At 35.0% G+C, this 17,243-nt stretch overlaps 5 protein-coding genes across 6 annotated transcripts in view; 4 read left to right on the top strand and 1 right to left on the bottom strand.

The window, feature by feature from the left end:
- The first annotated feature begins 1,490 nt into the window (after positions 1 to 1,490).
- LOC123004015 (B9 domain-containing protein 1-like) lies at positions 1,491 to 3,080 on the top strand. Its single transcript, XM_044397114.1, has 4 exons — positions 1,491 to 1,747; positions 1,792 to 2,001; positions 2,051 to 2,156; positions 2,207 to 3,080. The coding sequence occupies exons 1-3, from the start codon at positions 1,510 to 1,512 to the stop codon at positions 2,149 to 2,151; spliced, it is 549 nt and encodes a 182-aa protein (XP_044253049.1). The 5' UTR covers positions 1,491 to 1,509; the 3' UTR covers positions 2,152 to 2,156; positions 2,207 to 3,080.
- LOC123004009 (E3 ubiquitin-protein ligase Ubr3) overlaps positions 2,172 to 17,243 on the bottom strand; it is a 31,558-nt gene continuing 16,486 nt past the window's right edge. Inside the window, exons 7-18 of the mRNA XM_044397103.1 lie at positions 6,752 to 6,933; positions 6,565 to 6,701; positions 6,207 to 6,519; positions 5,913 to 6,153; positions 4,913 to 5,849; positions 4,603 to 4,859; positions 4,431 to 4,552; positions 4,219 to 4,381; positions 3,714 to 4,167; positions 3,057 to 3,661; positions 2,731 to 3,002; positions 2,172 to 2,684 (exon numbers count right to left, since the gene is read on the bottom strand). Coding sequence (XP_044253038.1) covers positions 2,567 to 2,684; positions 2,731 to 3,002; positions 3,057 to 3,661; positions 3,714 to 4,167; positions 4,219 to 4,381; positions 4,431 to 4,552; positions 4,603 to 4,859; positions 4,913 to 5,849; positions 5,913 to 6,153; positions 6,207 to 6,519; positions 6,565 to 6,701; positions 6,752 to 6,933 — 3,801 coding nt within the window. The 3' untranslated portion in view covers positions 2,172 to 2,566. The remainder of the gene's footprint in view (positions 2,685 to 2,730; positions 3,003 to 3,056; positions 3,662 to 3,713; positions 4,168 to 4,218; positions 4,382 to 4,430; positions 4,553 to 4,602; positions 4,860 to 4,912; positions 5,850 to 5,912; positions 6,154 to 6,206; positions 6,520 to 6,564; positions 6,702 to 6,751; positions 6,934 to 17,243) is intronic.
- On the top strand, positions 7,986 to 10,223 carry LOC123004013. Of its 2 annotated transcripts, none has more exons than XM_044397111.1 (8): positions 7,986 to 8,229; positions 8,281 to 8,567; positions 8,612 to 8,753; positions 8,798 to 8,935; positions 8,984 to 9,198; positions 9,248 to 9,474; positions 9,517 to 9,897; positions 9,947 to 10,223. In XM_044397111.1, exons 1-8 carry the CDS (start codon positions 7,992 to 7,994, stop codon positions 10,221 to 10,223), a joined length of 1,905 nt encoding a protein of 634 aa, XP_044253046.1. In that variant the 5' UTR covers positions 7,986 to 7,991. The 2 variants fall into 2 exon arrangements, with proteins under 2 accessions (XP_044253046.1, XP_044253047.1); XM_044397112.1 differs by lacking the exon at positions 7,986 to 8,229 and having other exon boundaries at positions 8,289 to 8,411; positions 8,465 to 8,567.
- LOC123004012 lies at positions 10,639 to 13,020 on the top strand. Its single transcript, XM_044397109.1, has 8 exons — positions 10,639 to 10,905; positions 10,959 to 11,245; positions 11,295 to 11,436; positions 11,491 to 11,628; positions 11,676 to 11,890; positions 11,937 to 12,163; positions 12,212 to 12,592; positions 12,643 to 13,020. Exons 1-8 carry the CDS (start codon positions 10,650 to 10,652, stop codon positions 12,953 to 12,955), a joined length of 1,959 nt encoding a protein of 652 aa, XP_044253044.1. The 5' UTR covers positions 10,639 to 10,649; the 3' UTR covers positions 12,956 to 13,020.
- The window catches only part of LOC123004011, a 7,018-nt gene continuing 5,009 nt past the window's right edge, over positions 15,235 to 17,243 (top strand). Inside the window, exon 1 of the mRNA XM_044397107.1 lies at positions 15,235 to 15,845. Coding sequence (XP_044253042.1) covers positions 15,276 to 15,845 — 570 coding nt within the window. The 5' untranslated portion in view covers positions 15,235 to 15,275. The remainder of the gene's footprint in view (positions 15,846 to 17,243) is intronic.

Below are 17,243 nucleotides of genomic sequence, written 5' to 3'. Positions count from 1 at the left end.
TAGTTTTTTCACCCCAAAGTAACTTTATACGAACGTTCCTGTGATCCCAATACCGCAAAATTTCATGTATAAATTTTGAGTACCACTTTGCCTGCTAATCCTGTTTAAATTTCGCAAATTTTTTAAATTATTATTAAGTTATTAAAATGAATTTCGTTAGTATCGACACAATGCATTTGAATCTCTAATTTTAAATCATTGCTTGGTAGCGGCCTTCTTTAAAAAAGAATTTGAGAAATAATACATTTTAACTAAAACACGACTAATTTCTATTCATAGTTTAATAAATACTTATTGTTGCATTTAAAAAATCACAAATTCACACACTTTACTTGGCAATAAACAAAAAAATAAATTGCACTAACCTTTATATGGCATCTTCTTCTGCTACCCTTTGTAGCAATTCGCCTCTGCTTCGTAAACGGACCTAATGAAAATAAAGAAATACAAACTCAGTTCAATGTGTTAATAAATCAGTTGAAAATATTAAATAAGATTTAAATGATTTTCCTAAAAAATTGAAGGTATTGTTGACTAACCCTTTAATCCGGATCCTTGTAGCCCGATTGTCTTCTTTATTCTCCCATTGGCACTCGAAATTTTAAAAATCGCGCACTACTAAATGTCTATTAGGCACTCGAAAATACCCAACACGCCCCCATTTCTTCACAATTTTCACTGAACCACGAAAATAAGTAATTTATCCGGACAATTATTAAAATTCAAGTAACTCCTATGGGAGCTTGGCCAAGACTGACTCGTTATTGTAATAGATCCCAAAAATGACACAAAAACCCATTCCGTAACAGTTCCGGTGTAAAAGGCCTTTGTTCGAGGCTGCGTGATCCCGCCCATTCGCCACGTCACAAAATAATTCAAAATTACCCAGTTCACGTCACTATTTTTGGCGCCCTTTACATTTATTGTTTATACATCCGTCAGATATGACGTCAAGATCCTATCATCTGATTGACTAAGGGATAGCATCTTGATGCGTCCAAACACGAAACTTTTACCGAACATACACATTTTAGTGTGCTATTAATTGATTTAGAAAAGGCGAAATAAAATTTAATTCATGACTTAACAAATCCGAATTAAGTTGTCAGTTACTTTGCTTTTTCAAATATGCTTTTATCTTTTATTATTTGAATTATTAGTAATTATAATTATGTATTAAAAAAAATACATATTTTTTTATTTTTTCACAAAACTTGCCTGGATCCTGATACTTCTGATATTTAATGATTCTTGCCGAAAATTCTTATTTTAATTTTGGATACTTTGGCTTTTCTGTGATTTTAGCACTCCTGGTGCTGGATATTGTTTCAGATTTTTTGGCAAAAATTTGAATTTCGTAAATGATAATTAAACTAATTCAGATTTTAAAAATTGGAAAAACAACTGTCATTTTATTTTAAAAATAAATGTTTTTTTCTTTGACAATTGTTACCATGACTGCGACAAACTGGCAACCATAGTAACCACAATACAAACACAGCCCCCACAATGTCGGAGGGCACATTTCTGGTGTCCCTAACCGGCCAAATCGAGTCACTCGACATTTTAGCCCCCGCGGGATCTTCCTGGCACTGCAAATACGAGTTTGTCACAGGTCCGGACTGGAAAATAATCGGGGGGCTCGAAGCCGGCCTCTCCCAAACCGCCAACGTTGTTGTAAACGGCGCCAGAGTGGTTTTCAACCTCCCGATTGAAATCACTTTCAAATCGACAAATATCTACGGATGTGAGTAAAATTACTGTTTATTTGGTGTTTATTTCCGGTTGCAGGGCCCCAAATTGTGATCAGTGTGTACCGCGGGGTCCAGTTGGAGGGCTACGGACGGGCGCACATGCCGCTGCGACCGGGGGCCCATCGCGTGGACGTCGCTTTGTCCAAGCCCCAAGCCAGCTCGCTTTTGGGGCACATGGGGGCGCTTTTCGGGTACCAACCCGAGTTGTTGCAACCGAAAATGCTCGCAACCACCGCCGGAAATCACTGTATTTAACCCAAATCCAAAAAAATCACTTTTTTGTATTTTTTTTTCAGTGATTCAAATGTTGAGTCATGGAGAGGTGAGGGTTTCGGTGAATGTCGTAATGCAAGGCGTGAGGAGTCTCGGATACGACTTCGGGAGAGGCAAAGACTAATTTTTGTGAGTGAAGGAAACTACAATGTACAAGGTTATTTATTTATCATTTACAGATATTTTCAAATTAGACAAGCGACGTTTTCGTGGCGAATAACCTCAATAAATTATTATTATGAACAAATTCACATTTGAAGACACTGACATGGACGTATTAGAACTGACCCACATCGCAACTTAAACCTACGTGATTATCACAAGCCATACAGTACTTCCACACTAATGTGAACAATACTATCGTAATTCTATATTTACATTTTGAATCAATCTTGATGAACTGTCCCAACAAGAAAAAGAATTAGGCCCTGTGTTAGTCAACCTACCAAATAGACTAGAATAAAAGTAAACACCACGAAAATATGCATAACATTCGAAAAAGACATCATTTATCATTATCACAATTCGTAAATATACAATTAAAGAGCATTTCCGTGCTGTATCCACGTTTTTTCGATGTGGTCAAACCGGTGGGCCAGCCATTGTTGCTCCAACAGTTGGTACCTTTCCTTACTCAAATACAACGGTTTCCCGCGCCTGAAACCCAAAACTGTAACCTCAAACACAAAAAACCACAACTCACTTCAAATCTCTATCCTCCTCCTCAAAATCATCCAAATACAACGAGCCCCAAAGACACGCCTTGTGCCTCCTTATGACAATAATATAAGTCGATGTAACCACCAGAAACACCCCAGTGCCGGCCCCACACTCCGACGCATGCGCAGTCGCCTCGCAAATATTCTGTTGTTTGCAACACAACTGTTTCAAACAAACAATAGTGCCACACATTAAACAAATACCGGTTTCTTGCGGGACAGACTGACATTGACTACACGGTCTCTTATGGTAATACTACAAAAAAAAAAAATAATTAGGAAAAACAAATATGCAACTCGTGCGACTCACAGTAAAAATTTTCTCATATTCGCGTGGCAGTTTAAGTAGGCGTGGCGGATGCCACGTGATGTGTTGATCAACAAGGAACGACCGTGCTGCTATCTGACTTTTAGCAACGAAAACCGCATATTGATTACACCACGACTGTGGCGACGCTGCATACATCTGCGTTTCTATTGGCCAATTTAACGCAGCTGCAGCGTTGCAATCCCACGTGACTTGTTCAGTAACCAATTCGAGATAATGCACTAAACAAACAAATTCGGTCTCGGGGGCCCTTACATCGGGCAAAGGTTGTTGATAAATGTGATACTTGAGAAGTGAAGCGATTCGTAAATAAGGCAAACATAATTTTTGCACTTGAAGCTCAAGAGCCACCATATTGACTTGGGGTTTTTCACTACAATCATCATCATCATCCTCCATATACAAAGCAGTGTGCCCCAAACACCGATTTATGAGGGCTAAAGCATCGGTTAAAGTACATATTTTGCCCTCGTTAGCCCCCGCCGTGGCTCGGGCACGTTCGGCCCCTGATAAACCACAAGAAATCTGCACCACCACTTGGTAATACAGCAAATTATAAACCATCTGGACTGTCGTTATGAAATAATCTGAAACATCAATAATTTAAGTATTTTTTTCATTTATTTCTTAAACACCTACTTTGATCTAGATGCAGCGGTAAAAGGAGGATAAACTGTAACAGAAGCGCCACGGGGTCCCTGAGCAGTAGCGGAACCTCGTTTTCGACCGGCGCCAGTGCCGTATCACTTGGGGGTTTAGGGGGCAACCCACAAAGCTGCTGAAAAGTCATCCACGCCGGCCACATGGCCAACACACGAGCCACACGAGCGTGCACCGAAAGTACATGAAGTAGAGGAACTATACAATCGCGTTTCGGTAGGAGGGGATTAGGTGGGTCACGTGACATGACTAAAGTACCGCCTCTTTGACTCAATTCCGTCTCGAGATTGGTCCGAGCGATTGATGTGACGAATAGGAAGAGACTTTGAGGTATAGGACGATCACTTTTCGATCTAAGCATCGGTTTCAATTGTGTACTACTTGTCATAACTTCCATTATTTTTCCTATCGCTTCTGCCATACTTGTATTACTCTACAAGTGTCAAATTTACTAATTATCACTTTGTTTGCCAAGAAAACTTACAGGTTTTTGGTCATTTTCACGCAAAAAATCACTCAATTCGTCCAGAATTTGCGACATACTGGAAGGATTCGAGCGGACCATTTGGGCACAATCGCCCAATTGGGGAGCGAGGGGCAAGACCGAGTTGGCCAATTGGCGACAAAGTGGACAAAAATACTCACCACTGAAAATATAAACATCTAAATTAATCGTCAAAGAGCAGCGCCACCTACCGTTGTTGCGATCTCAAAGTCTGCAAATACGAATTAAGACAGTCTAAGTGAAGATGATGGCCACAGGTCTGAACATGAACCCCACCATCCCATCCGACATTCACTGATAAGTACCAAGATTTCTGCAAAAATTAAGTCACTAACAAAGAGCCCTAAATAATAAAATTCTTACAGGATCAAAATATTGATTCAATTCTTCCAATCGTCGATCAAACTCGGCACTCAACGTATCATCTCGTCTCAATGATGTTCTTTCATCATCACAAGTTGGCAACACTGACTGACCATGTCTCCGTCTATGACCAATAACACTAGTGGCTTGAATCCAAACGACCAATCCCATTGGTTTCTCTTCCGTACTGGGCGTGGCTTGATTACAAATCACACAATCGTATTCCTGCTTACTCACAAACAACTCCTCATCCGAATCTGAAACAACCAATCAAATAATACAAATCCTACAAACTCCTCCCATTACTCACTCAAAACATTATCATCCGTTTCCATTGCTTCCATAAACTGTTTTTGTTTTGAAGCAAACTCCGCCATTAATTTTTGTTGTCTTTCTTTTGCTCTTCTTCGCCTTTCTTCCTTTTCTCGATTTTCTTTCTGTCGCTTTGCTTCGTCTCTCTCTTCCTGACTCGGCCAAAGTTTTATTCTCGTCTCTAGGACACACCTTCGACACCCCTCATCCAATCGCGAGATTTTCTTCAATAAACGTCCAATAAAAAACGGTCCATCTCCGATTAAACCTCGCCCTTCTTCTTCATCCTCCTCCCCTTTAAAACTATCCGGTACGCCCGACAATTGCGAATGCAATTTCAACAACAACGAAATTATACTCTCGTTTAATTCAACAGTGGGCGGAGTTGTCCCGCCCCCTTCTAAAGTCGGCCGCCTCCTATACGGCCTTCTATGACCCGAGGCGCTCGATGTTGACGGTACCAACTCACTTCCGGTCCACGGTCTTGCAACTTCATTTCCGGCCGTAATCGCCGGAAGTACAGACGTTTCCGAATGGGAACGTGTCGTCACGGCAACAGTCATCGTATCCACCTCCATTGATGTCGCCGGAGGGAGAGCTAGTACGGGATTGGCTGGTTCAAAACCGGGGGAGGAGTCTTGTGGGACGAACACCATTAAATCGGTACCGGATTGGTCCCAACCTGTCGAATCTTGAAGCATCAAAATGTTATTCCCATCCGGATTGACATCAGACATTTCCGTATCAACTTCCGAGTTTTCCCACTCGATGTCACTGTCAGAACTGTAGGTCATGGGTGAGACTTCTGGCTCAGGGGTGAGGACAATCTTGGAGATAGGAGTGGCCAAGTTTTCAAAGATGCAATCAGAGGAGTACCAATTGTCGAAATTCATGTCGTTCAACGGCTTTGATTGGTGGAACAGTTTTGGCTCCGCCTACGAAATTTTGTTATTAAATATTGTCACTATTATTATTATTATTATTATTATTATTATTACCTGGCCGTCTTTTCGCTCACTGATGGTTACAGCTTGATCCAAGAGAAAAATAATTAAAGCGGTCACATCTTCGGGTATTTGTCCCCGAACGGCCTTTTGTAAAATAACCAAAATAATGGCATGGAAGACCCTAGATTTCAGAATCAGTCTCGGATCATCGTAGGCTTTGGAACAACAAGTGGGGGCACGGAACGGTAACCACGGACTTATTCCACTTTTCAACTTATTTGCATCTTTGACACTAAAACAATTGATTAACAAAAATGTCATTTGTTTTTCTCATAGCCAACTTACTAATCCGTGTAACGATCCATCGACGTATGGAAATCACGTCGATGTACGGCACGTAACAACACGTGAATTGGATCGTATAAATTCTCCCAAACGTGTGGTTTCGCTGAGTACATCCCCTGTTGTAAATTTCCACCGCTTGGGTCCAAAATCGGCGGTTTATAATCGGCCAATTCGGCTAAAAGCGTCTCAAAATCGCGTGTTTGAGACGTACCGCAACGTTCCGGCATGAGTTCCATGAGTTGCGAATGCGTTCGGTCGGTCATACATAGCAGTGTTGCCATTTCGAGACGATTCAATTCAGTTTCAGACAATCCTGGAAAATATTATCAGAAAAAACTCAAAACACCCAAAAACTCACCAATATTTGTCCGGACTGTCACAAGAGTGGCTAAAAACGTCAAGAAACTCTCCAACAATCGATTGTTGTGTTCAGGTTTAAGATAGGGATTTTGTGGGGGTCGTTCTGCAAGACTCAGAGACTCGGTCACGTGAAATCTGAAAAATTCAGTTTTTCAGAACGGTTTTCAGTAATTGTGTAAACTTACTTGTCGATTATTAGAGAGATGAAGTCGTTGTAATTCATTCGAGTACATGCGATTTGGAGGAGGTACAAATCGGCGTCCACCATCGAATTACAGAAATTTCCTTGAATGTAAGTCATGGCTTGGCCCTTGATTTGGAGGCCGTTTCGCACCCACAAATCGTTCAAAATCTCGTAAAACGCCACCTGAAAGCAAATAATAGTATATTATTCAACGAGTGAGAAAGTTAGCCATTTACGATACGAGCCGAAGGAGAGTTTAATACTACAATTTTTCTAATCTTAAATAATGACTGAAATATTTTTTATATTTGTTTCTTATTATTATTATTTAATTTTCTCCACAGTTGAAGACTGAAAACGGTTGAGAAAAGTACAATAAATAAAATTACAATAAAAATACAGGATGTGTCAGAACTCGCGCCCCAGAGAAAAATTTCAAGTAAGTTAAAATTCCAGGAATATGGGAAAAATTAAAAAAAAAATTCTATCTGTGCAAAATTTAAACTCTCATAACTTCGAAATTTTTATAGATAGAACATTTTCTTCTCGAGGGCGCAAGTTCTTTGCATCCTGTATATGTAACCTCTCAGGGAAGTAATAAATAAAAAAAAATAATGGCGAAACTGAGATATCAAAAGAAATTGTTAGTTTTAAACTTTTTCTTAATGAATCGTAGGAAAAATTATACAGGGTGTTAAAAAAAAAGATTGTAAAATATTTAAGAAGGTAATACTCGGAACTAAAATAAACAAAACAGTTTTATTAAACATAGGTCCACAAAGTAACGGTTAAATTTTTTACTAGAAGCTTCTCTTTTCTGTGTGAATATGTTTCAAAAAACGAATTTTCAATATCTCCGAAACCGTTACATTTTGGACCCATAGGTATTATTTTTTTTTTTGTTTATTTTGGTCCATACTATTACCTCCTGAGATATTTTACCATCTTTTTTTAACACCCTATATAAATTACACTGGAGAAAACAGTCTTTTCCTCCTTGGGTAGTTTCATTTGTGGGAAGAAAAAAATCACTTTCCTCCCTTATAATACAAATAACTATTTTGAACGTTTGTGATTTCGTATTCCTTGACAATAAAATTCAATTCTTTTTTGTGTATTAATAAAAGACTCAAAATGCGGAAACAGGTAAACACAGTATTTGCAATAGCCGTTATCTCTCCTCTTTAAACTGATAAAGGGAATTCAACTTGAGTTTCACAGTTTGATTACATGTAGTGAAAATGTTTGTCTACACTTTTGCAACTTTAATAATTTTAATCCATGTTAGTGTTGTTGTAAATACGTTGAGTGTTTCCGAATTAACAAAGAAATTTGACGAAATTGTACAAAACTTGTCGGAAATTTTCGCCAAATTAGATTATGATTTCGAAAGATTCGACACAAAAAGAAGAGAGGAAAAATTATTCCTGGCATTAGATAGAATCAATTTTGGTATAAAAATAATGGAACAACGACTTGGTATGTTTTAACATTGCCTAAATTAATAAATTTCGATTAAAATTATTGAAGATAAAAGCCACAATACGATTATTAAATTATTAAATAAATTGCCACAAGAGGTGCGACAAGAATTAAATTCGCACGACATCCAAAACAAAAAAAGCTTCATCGACTATTACTTCTTTCTTTTGGAACAATATGTAAGAGATTTCGACGAATTTAAAAAATCAACTTTAATTAAATTTTGTGAAAGCGCTGTATCCAATAGCTTAAATTCAGTTCGGTTTTTAATGGAAGCAATCTACAAAAATGTTATTAGAGCCGATTTCTTGAAAGTATTTCAAAAACAATTTAAGGTAAGTGTAAAAAACAATGAAAAAAATTGACTTGTTTCAAATAGCCCAAAACGAGGCTTTTCTGCAACGAAAATTACTCGCAACAAGAGGCAATTCATCGATTTTTAAACGAAATTCTAATCACAAATTTCAAGAGTTATGTTCTTGAACAATCGGCTTATATTATCAAAAAACACCACGATCAAGGTAAAAAAATCAAAGCAAAAATCAAAAATAATCCTTTCTTGAAGGGAATTACACCAAAGAGGTTGAATTCAGTTATAACGAATTTTTATCAAGGTCTTACAACATCACAAAGATTTTTAAACAAAACATGAGGGAGGCATCAAGAGAATTGTGGAGATGTGACCCTTCCAAACATATCAAAAGTAATTCACAAAATTTTTGGTAGAAATATTTTTTAATGTTTTTTTTAGACGAAACTTTTGTCGAAATTACCAATTTCCTCCATGGTTTTATCCTCAATAAAGCAAATTTAGATTCTCTGGGACAATGCCGCGAGGAATGCGATAGTTTCAAAATGGTAAAATCAAAAGATTGCAAAAAGAATAATTGGTGTGAAAAACAGGTCACTTGTCCTAAAATTATCGACTGCCAATATATTGATTCTTCGATGACTGTGTGTTCCAGTGTAAAAAAACAATAAATGAGACTTTTTGTTATAAAAAATTTCTCTTTAGATTATGACAAAACACAACCGACGATATGAATACATAGAATTTGGTAACAGAATAACTTTCGGGGAGAAAAAAATATGCAATGGTGAAATAACTTATTTAGAAACGTATAGAAACTGGTTGGTTTGGGAATGTTCATATTGCTTCTGTTTGTGTGACGAAGGGCCGAAATATTTTTCAGACAGATATATCAATTTACGGCTCAGTATGTCAAACATAAGTGATAACAGGTGAATTTTTTTTTTTTAAACTAGTGATAAGTTAAATTTCAGAGTTGTCACAGGTTTAAAGTTTGTGAAACACAACAAAATCATACATTTGCAAATCCAGGAAGGTAAACTCCTGGAAGGGGGAAAAATCGCCCCGGATTCCGTCCAATGGGTCCCCCCGGAAGATTACAAAATAACTGATCGATATATTCATGAAGGTCAAGACTACCATGTTATCACTTGGGAAAAAAGAAGCATGGAATTAACCGAAATTATGGCACAAAACGGTTCGGTTGTAACAGGTGTCAGATTTAAAAAAATCGGTACTCGACTCGAACTTGAAATCATGACGACACCTTTCAATTTCGCAACAGGAAAACTAAAACAAAATCCGGATAAATCGAGTATTTTCGAAGAAGCTCCAAATATCGGTCTAAGACACAAGTAAATGATAATCTCAAAAAAATTGTTAAATTTTGTTCAAAAATTTCAGATTTGGAAATGAAATCAAATTATCGTCACCGGATGTTCCCACTCGAATGACGGCACCTTCCAATCGTTTCACAACCGGAAAATATATTCAATTTACAAATACGGATTTTTATAAAGATGCAGCACAAACCACGGTACCATTTTTCGACTCTCAGCAAGTTTATAGCAAACATCCGGTACCACTTTCCGGGGTTGGGCTTTTTCACAAGGGACGAGGAGGTTCCGGCGGGTTTATAGCCCCCAAAATATTCACCTATGACTTCAGCCAACATTTGTAGTTGTGTTAATTAAACAATTTTTACAGTATTTTATTGTTTTTATTAAATACGGTATCGGATTCGAAAATGTTTTGTTGAGATTTTTGCACGCCGCAAAGCCGTTCGCCCCCGTGTAAAACTCAAACTATATGATTCGCAAATATTTTGTCAAAAAAATGTCTCATTTTCACGTTTAATTTATTCATTTCTTCATTCTGTAATGATTTTAACTATTTTAGATAACTTTTTTTTAATATGGGACGTTTGTATTAATTAGATTTTAACTTTTTTATTAATTACAACACTCTTGTCTAGAAAAAATACAGCCACGCGTAAACCCCCTGCTTAATGATAAATTTGATAGTCAACTGATAATAATTATATCAAATCGTAGATAAAACGCTTCAATTTTAGCTTCTCGCAGTTTGAAATTCACTATTATTTAAAATGTGTCGTTTTTTGACATCTTTCGCGATTCTTGTTTTGTTATTTCAGCCGACAAAACCTTTCGTACTTACAACCATTGAAATAACAGCCGAATTTCTCGAACTATTGAGAAATTTATACGAAACTTTTAACACAGTCAACGATAAAGCAGACTTAATTGACTTGCCATATAAGACCAAAGAGGAAAAATTGTTTGAAATATTGGACAACGTCAATCTTAGGATTAAACAACTCGATGACAGACTATATGGTTTTGGTATGTATCAAATTTTGTAAATAGACAATAATTTTAATTCGATTTGATTCAAGAGCAAAACCTTAATACGATTAATAAGATGTTGATTAATCTCCCACAAGTGATACGTTTAGAACTGAATTTGAATGACATTCGTAATAAACAAAGTTTTATTATGAATTATTATGATAAAATGGAAAAGTACGTGAGAGATTTTGATGAATATGAATCTTCCACGATTACCAACATTTGTGATAATGTTATATCAAACAATCCAAATTCAGTTCGTTTTTTAATGGAAGCAATCTACGAGCATGTAATTAGAGACGACTTTTTAAAACAGTTTCAAAAACAATTCGAGGTGAGTGATTTAGAAAAAAAAAAAACACCAAAAATAATTCTTAAAACAGCCCAAAGGAAATCTTTTTTGTACGGAAGGCCAATCATCGCAAGACGTTCTCCACAAATTTCTAATCGAAATTCTTTTAATCAATTTCAAGACTTTTTATCTAGAACGAACAGCTTACACTATTAAAAAACTGTATCGACAAGGTACCAAACTTTTTTTTGGATTTACTACTTATTAATTGTTATCATTTTTTAAAGGTAATTTCACTAAAGAAAGCCATCTCGCCCAGAATGAATATTTTCGACGACAAAATTCTCTAATTAACAAAATTAGTAAACACATGAGGAGTTCATCACGAGAAATTTGGAGATGTGATCCCGACCAACACGTCGAAGGTACAATTAAAAAAAAATATTTTAAAAAAAATGACAACTATTTTTAGGTGAAACTTATGTGCAAATAAGAAATTTTCTTCACGGTTTTATCCTCAATAAAGTCAATCTCGACCCTCAAGGAAAATGTCGTGACGAATGTGATGTTTACAAAATGACAAAAACGCAAAAATGTCGTGACAATAATTGGTGCAAAAAAGAGCCATCATGTTCGAAAATTGTCAATTGTCAATATCTCGATTCTTCAATGAGAGTTTGTTCGAATGTAAGTACCACAAATTGATTTTTCCATACTAAAATGATAATTTTAGTCAATGAATAAACATAACAGAAGGTATCAGTATGTAGAATTGGGAAATGGGCAAGTTTTAGGGGAAAAACAGGTTTGCCAAGGTTACAAAACCGATTTGTCCACATATATTGATTGGGTGATTTGGCGATGTTCTTATTGTTTTTGTTTGTGTGACGAAGGACCGAAATATTATTCAGACAGATACATTAATTTAAGGCTCAGTATGGCAAATTTGACTGATAACAGGTGAAAAAATTAAAAAAAAAAAAAAACTAATGATAAGTTAAATTTCAGAGTTGTCACAGGTTTGAGGTTTGTGAAACACAACAAAATCATCCATTTGCAAATCCAGGAAGGTAAACTCCTGGAAGGAGGAAAAATCGCCCCGGATTCCGTCCACTGGGTCCCCCCGGAAGATTACAAAACAACTGATCGATATATTCATGAAGGTCAAGACTACCATATTATCACTTGGGAACAAAGAAGCATCGAACTTAGTGAATTAATGGCGCAAAAAGGATCGGTTATAACCGGAGTCAGATTTAGACGAGTTGGTGCACGTCTAGATCTAGAAGCACTAACAACACCCTTTAATTTCACAACCGGAAAACTTCATCCCAACCCGGAAATCTGGAGTATTTTTGAGGGAACACCGAACCTCAAACTGCGACACAAGTAACGCTCCAATCTCTAACTTTCCCCCAATCAAAAATGTCTAATTCCAGATTCGGACAAGAAGTTAAATTATCATCACCGGATATTCCCACCCGGACGACAGAACCTCACAATTTAATCGCAACCGGAAAATATATCGATTTTACAAATACAGATTTGTATAAAGATGCAGCTCAAACCACGGTACCATTTTTTGACGCTCAACAAGTCTATAGCAAAAATCCGGTACCACTTTCCGGGGTTGGGCTTTTACATAGAGGACGCAAAGGCTCAGGAGGGTTTATAGCCCCCAAAATATTCACCTATGACTTTAGCCAACATTTACTGATAAAAAATAAGCCAAATGGACGATTACGAAACTGATTTGATGATAAGATAACAGTATCTGTGTTGTTGTTGTGTTATAAAAATAAATGATTTGTTTTTTCCTTTGTTTTGTAATTGCGAAAAGTCAAGTTGGCCTGATTTTTAGAATAGAAGGAGTGAAAATTATTCCAATCTTATCAATACCCGGTTACGACAATTGTGATTTATCAGTGTTTCATCAGTTATCAGTATTACTGATCCTGTTTATTGACTACAAATTTAATAAACAACAAAAATAAAAAACTTTTATTTGAAATATGTTTAATAGGATTTCGAAAGGAAGACAAGGATGCAGGGATATGCAATATCAGTTGACAAAAAGAGAGAGAACATAACAGATAAAGATTATCAATGAACTTACAATATAAACTATTGATAAAAAACTTTAGTGTACCACTACTGAAAGCCCAGTTTTTGATATTTAATGCAGAAATAAAAAAAATCGTAATCTAAATACAAGTATGTATACGTATCCTGTTGAAATTATTATTAATAAATAGAATATTATATCATAAAAAGTTTTTTTTATAGCGGAGTTGTTTAAATAATAAATAATAAATGCGAGGATATAAGATTTTTCTCTACCGTGTAACTTTACAATATGAAATATTTGTTAAAATAATAACGAAAAGAAATGGAAAAAAATGTTGAAATTTGCTCTACTACCGGTAGTATTTCAACATGAAATAAACCCTTTTGTTGTTTTAACAGTTTTGATAAAAGTAGAAGAATTAGAGGTGAGGTTATTGTGATGTTTTTTAATGAGAAAGTTTAAGTCTTTAATTTTATAAAAAAATTAACAAAAAATAAAAAAATTCAAAAAGCAAAATTTTTTAAATTTGTATTAATATGATTACAAAAGGAAGACTAGGCTGCACCGATATGCAATATCATTTAACCAAAAAAGAGAGAATATGACAGATAAAGATTATCAATGAACTTACAATATAAACTATTGATAAAAAACTTTATTGTACCACTACTGAAAATCCAGTTTTTTATATTTAATGCAGAAATAACAAAATCGTAATCTAAATACAAGTATGTATACGTATCCTGTTGAAATTATTATTAATAAATAGTATATTATATCATAAGGTAGAGAAGATTTTATTTTTATAGCGGAGTTGTGTGAAGATATAAAAATTTTCTCTACCGTGTTACTTTACAATATGAAATATTTGTTAAAATAACAAAGAAACAAAACAAACAAAAATGTTGAAATTTGCTCTACTACCGATAGTATTTCAACATGAAATAAACCCATTTGTTGTTTTAACAGTTTTTATAAAAGTAGAAGAATTAGAGGTGAGGTTAATCTGATGTTTTTTAATGAGGAAGTTTAAGTCTTTAATTTAATAATAGTTATTCATTATACAAGACGATAAAGAAATTGTTTATCTACGAGGGAAAAGATTAAGTTTACGAGTGACGAAGTCACGAGTAGACTTTTTCACGAGTAGATAAACAATCTTTATCGTCGTGTATAATATTTTATATTTTGTACTCACCTAACAGAATTTCTTGGTTAAAGTGGAATATAAACAGTAGATAAAAATTACTTTATTTCACTAGACGATAAAAGACTACTTTACCTACTGATATTAGGTGATAAAAGCACTCTTTAACATTCAGTACAAAATAAATAAATTTACAAAAAATAAAAAAATGGAAAAGCTAAATTTTTAAAATTTGTATTAATATGATTACGAACGGGAGACAAGGATGCTCCGATATGCAAGATCATTTGACAAAAAGAGAGAGAATATAACAAGAGATTGTGGGCAACTACCAATGCATGTATTTTATCCCCACTTTTTGTTTATTGTTTTGACTATAAAATTTGATAAGACTTCCAAAATTAAAAAAAAATAGAAAAAACAAACTTTTATTTGAAAATCGATGATTATGAAAGAGAGACAAAGATGCACCGATATGGAATGTCATTTGACAAAGAGAGAAAAATCATAACAGATAGAGATTGTCTAGATAAGCAACCACCAATTCATATCTTTCATCCTTACTTTTCATCACTTTATAATCTGTTTATTATTAATTTTGACTACAAAATTTAGTAACGTCCAAAAATAAAAAAAAATAAAAAAAAATGTATTAATTTAACTACGAAAGGAAGACAAGGATGCATCGATAATCAATTTCATTTGATAAAAAGAGAGAGAACATAACAGCTTAGGCAACCACCAATTTACATGTCCCCCACTGAAATCCTCTCGAGTCTCGAGCCCACCCATCTGCTATCCATCCAGTGGAGTGGGGCCCCTCGAGTCCACCATATGTGCAAGAATTATCACCCGCGATGCGTCTCCACTTTGCATTTCTCTTCACTTTCCTCCTCGTTCCGGCGACGTCCCCTGCCGGCCTTATCGGCGACGCTCTCGACATCATCGGCGTCGCCAAAGACATAGTGATCGGCATCGCCAAAGCATGGAACATAATCGAGGGTCGTGTCGAATACTCCGAGGTTCCATTTCCACTTCTCGACAAAACCGAAAGGAAACTCTTCTCAAAAATCGACCTCATCAACACACGATTGAGTCAATTGAGTGCCCAAGTGGACGCCGTTGGTACGAATACGATCTCGATGATGTTGAATAATCTTCCAGAGCGAATCCGGTTCGAATTGCGACTCAACGACCTCCTAAACTACCACGACATGGTCGGGAATTCCTTCCATACAATGCAGAAATATGTCAAACATAGGGATGATTTAGAAAAGGCGACTTTGAAGGATTATGCAAGTAGTGTAGTCTCGCATGATCAGAGTTCGATTAAAGGGATGATTGAGACGATTTACACCTATGTGGTGCCCTCAGGACAAGGGATTAACGATAGGGGAATTCTACAACTTTTATCGAAAAATCTCAAGGTAAGATGACAAAAATAATATAAAAGTTCGTTGACTTGACCGTTACGATTCGCGGAAATTTCAAAACAATCTTTGTCTATGTGTTGGATATGATTCATTGTGATAATTGATTGCACCTGGAGGTTTCTTCAGTGAATCAGATTTGGGGTCAGAGTAGAAGAATTTTAATTTCCTGTTAAATCACCACAAATTGTAACTAAACGCGTGTTTGTGTGTCTTATCGTAAATATTGTTATCATTGTGGCAAATGTCTGGGAATTAAAATCGACGATCTATGGACGGAACGATGGCATTGAGAAAAAAACAATTTATTTCTCTTTCACGACCAGTTTTGCTTGCGTAAGCTGTTTTTTGCAACTTGAAACAATATGCAAAATCTGAATCATTTTATTACCTGGAAATATTGAATGTTCTATTTCTAATTTATTTTTTAATTATTTATTAGGTACTTTTTTTTGTTTTCTTTCCATCTTCACTTTTTATTACATTTAGTGCATTATTTATGTTTATTCATATTTGTTTCATTTTTTCTATTTATTTTAATTTTTTTTACTTATTAGTTTCCACGCATTATGTTACTGTTTCTCTGTCATTTTTTTATTTTTTTTTTGTTTCATTTTTCTATTTTTTATTTACTTAGCTATCAAGAGTGAACTTAAATAAACCATTATTTTTATAATTTATACCAAGTGAACAGAAAGTGTGAAACCAAACGTTTTTTATTGAACTACATATGTACATATTTATTTTTTGATAAATTGATAAAGTACTATAAAAATGCAACCATTCTCAAGAATAAAATTTTCCAAATTTTTTGTTTGTTTTTGAGTTCTCCAAAATTTTTTATTTTTTCAAATGGCAATCTTCTATTAAATCTTTTTTACAAAGGCTAAATTAATACCAAGATTATCATTATTTTGACCAAGCTTGGTATCGACCTTCTTAATTCGACATTCGATGGTGACAATGAAAAAAAGTTATGATCAATGAGTAAAATGCAAAATAAACTTTTTTTCTCTTTATGGAAATACAACTTTTATTTAACTTATTTTGCATTTTACTCATTTTTTTTCATTGTTACTAAGAAATGTCAAATTAAGGAAGATCAGATCTACCACTATACCAAGCTTGGTCAAAATAATGATAATCTTATTGCTATTATTTAAAATTTAAAGATTGAATAGTGTTTTTATGACGCAATATCTCAGTAACTAAAAAACTTTTTTTTTCACGATTCGTTATTTTTGGCAACAACTCATCATTCCTTAAGTTTATGCGTATAAATTAAGACTCACCCTGTATATTATTTATGTATTAAGTAAATTTTCAGTACAATAAATACAAAAAAAGAAAAGAGAATATTTAAATATACAAACATTTTAAGAAATAAAAAATTCT

The sequence above is a fragment of the Tribolium madens genome, unplaced genomic scaffold (assembly GCF_015345945.1).
Source record: "Tribolium madens isolate multiple individuals breed KSU strain unplaced genomic scaffold, Tmad_KSU_1.1 Scaffold_1;HRSCAF=32;Tcas5.2_LG8, whole genome shotgun sequence".
Taxonomy (NCBI): Eukaryota; Metazoa; Arthropoda; class Insecta; order Coleoptera; family Tenebrionidae; genus Tribolium; species Tribolium madens.
This window is presented reverse-complemented; position numbering and strand designations above follow the sequence as displayed.

Coding starts and splice junctions, on each gene's coding strand:
- LOC123004015 (XM_044397114.1), top strand. CDS start 1,510: ATGTCGGAGGGCACATTTCTGGTGTCCCTAACCGGCCAAATCGAGTCA. Junction 1,748..1,791: donor ATCGACAAATATCTACGGAT/GTGAGTAAAATT, acceptor TTCCGGTTGCAG/GGCCCCAAATTGTGATCAGT. Junction 2,002..2,050: donor AACCACCGCCGGAAATCACT/GTATTTAACCCA, acceptor TTTTTTTTTCAG/TGATTCAAATGTTGAGTCAT.
- LOC123004013 (XM_044397111.1), top strand. CDS start 7,992: ATGTTTGTCTACACTTTTGCAACTTTAATAATTTTAATCCATGTTAGT. Junction 8,230..8,280: donor AATAATGGAACAACGACTTG/GTATGTTTTAAC, acceptor AAATTATTGAAG/ATAAAAGCCACAATACGATT. Junction 8,568..8,611: donor TATTTCAAAAACAATTTAAG/GTAAGTGTAAAA, acceptor TGTTTCAAATAG/CCCAAAACGAGGCTTTTCTG.
- LOC123004012 (XM_044397109.1), top strand. CDS start 10,650: ATGTGTCGTTTTTTGACATCTTTCGCGATTCTTGTTTTGTTATTTCAG. Junction 11,246..11,294: donor AGTTTCAAAAACAATTCGAG/GTGAGTGATTTA, acceptor TTCTTAAAACAG/CCCAAAGGAAATCTTTTTTG. Junction 11,629..11,675: donor TCCCGACCAACACGTCGAAG/GTACAATTAAAA, acceptor AACTATTTTTAG/GTGAAACTTATGTGCAAATA.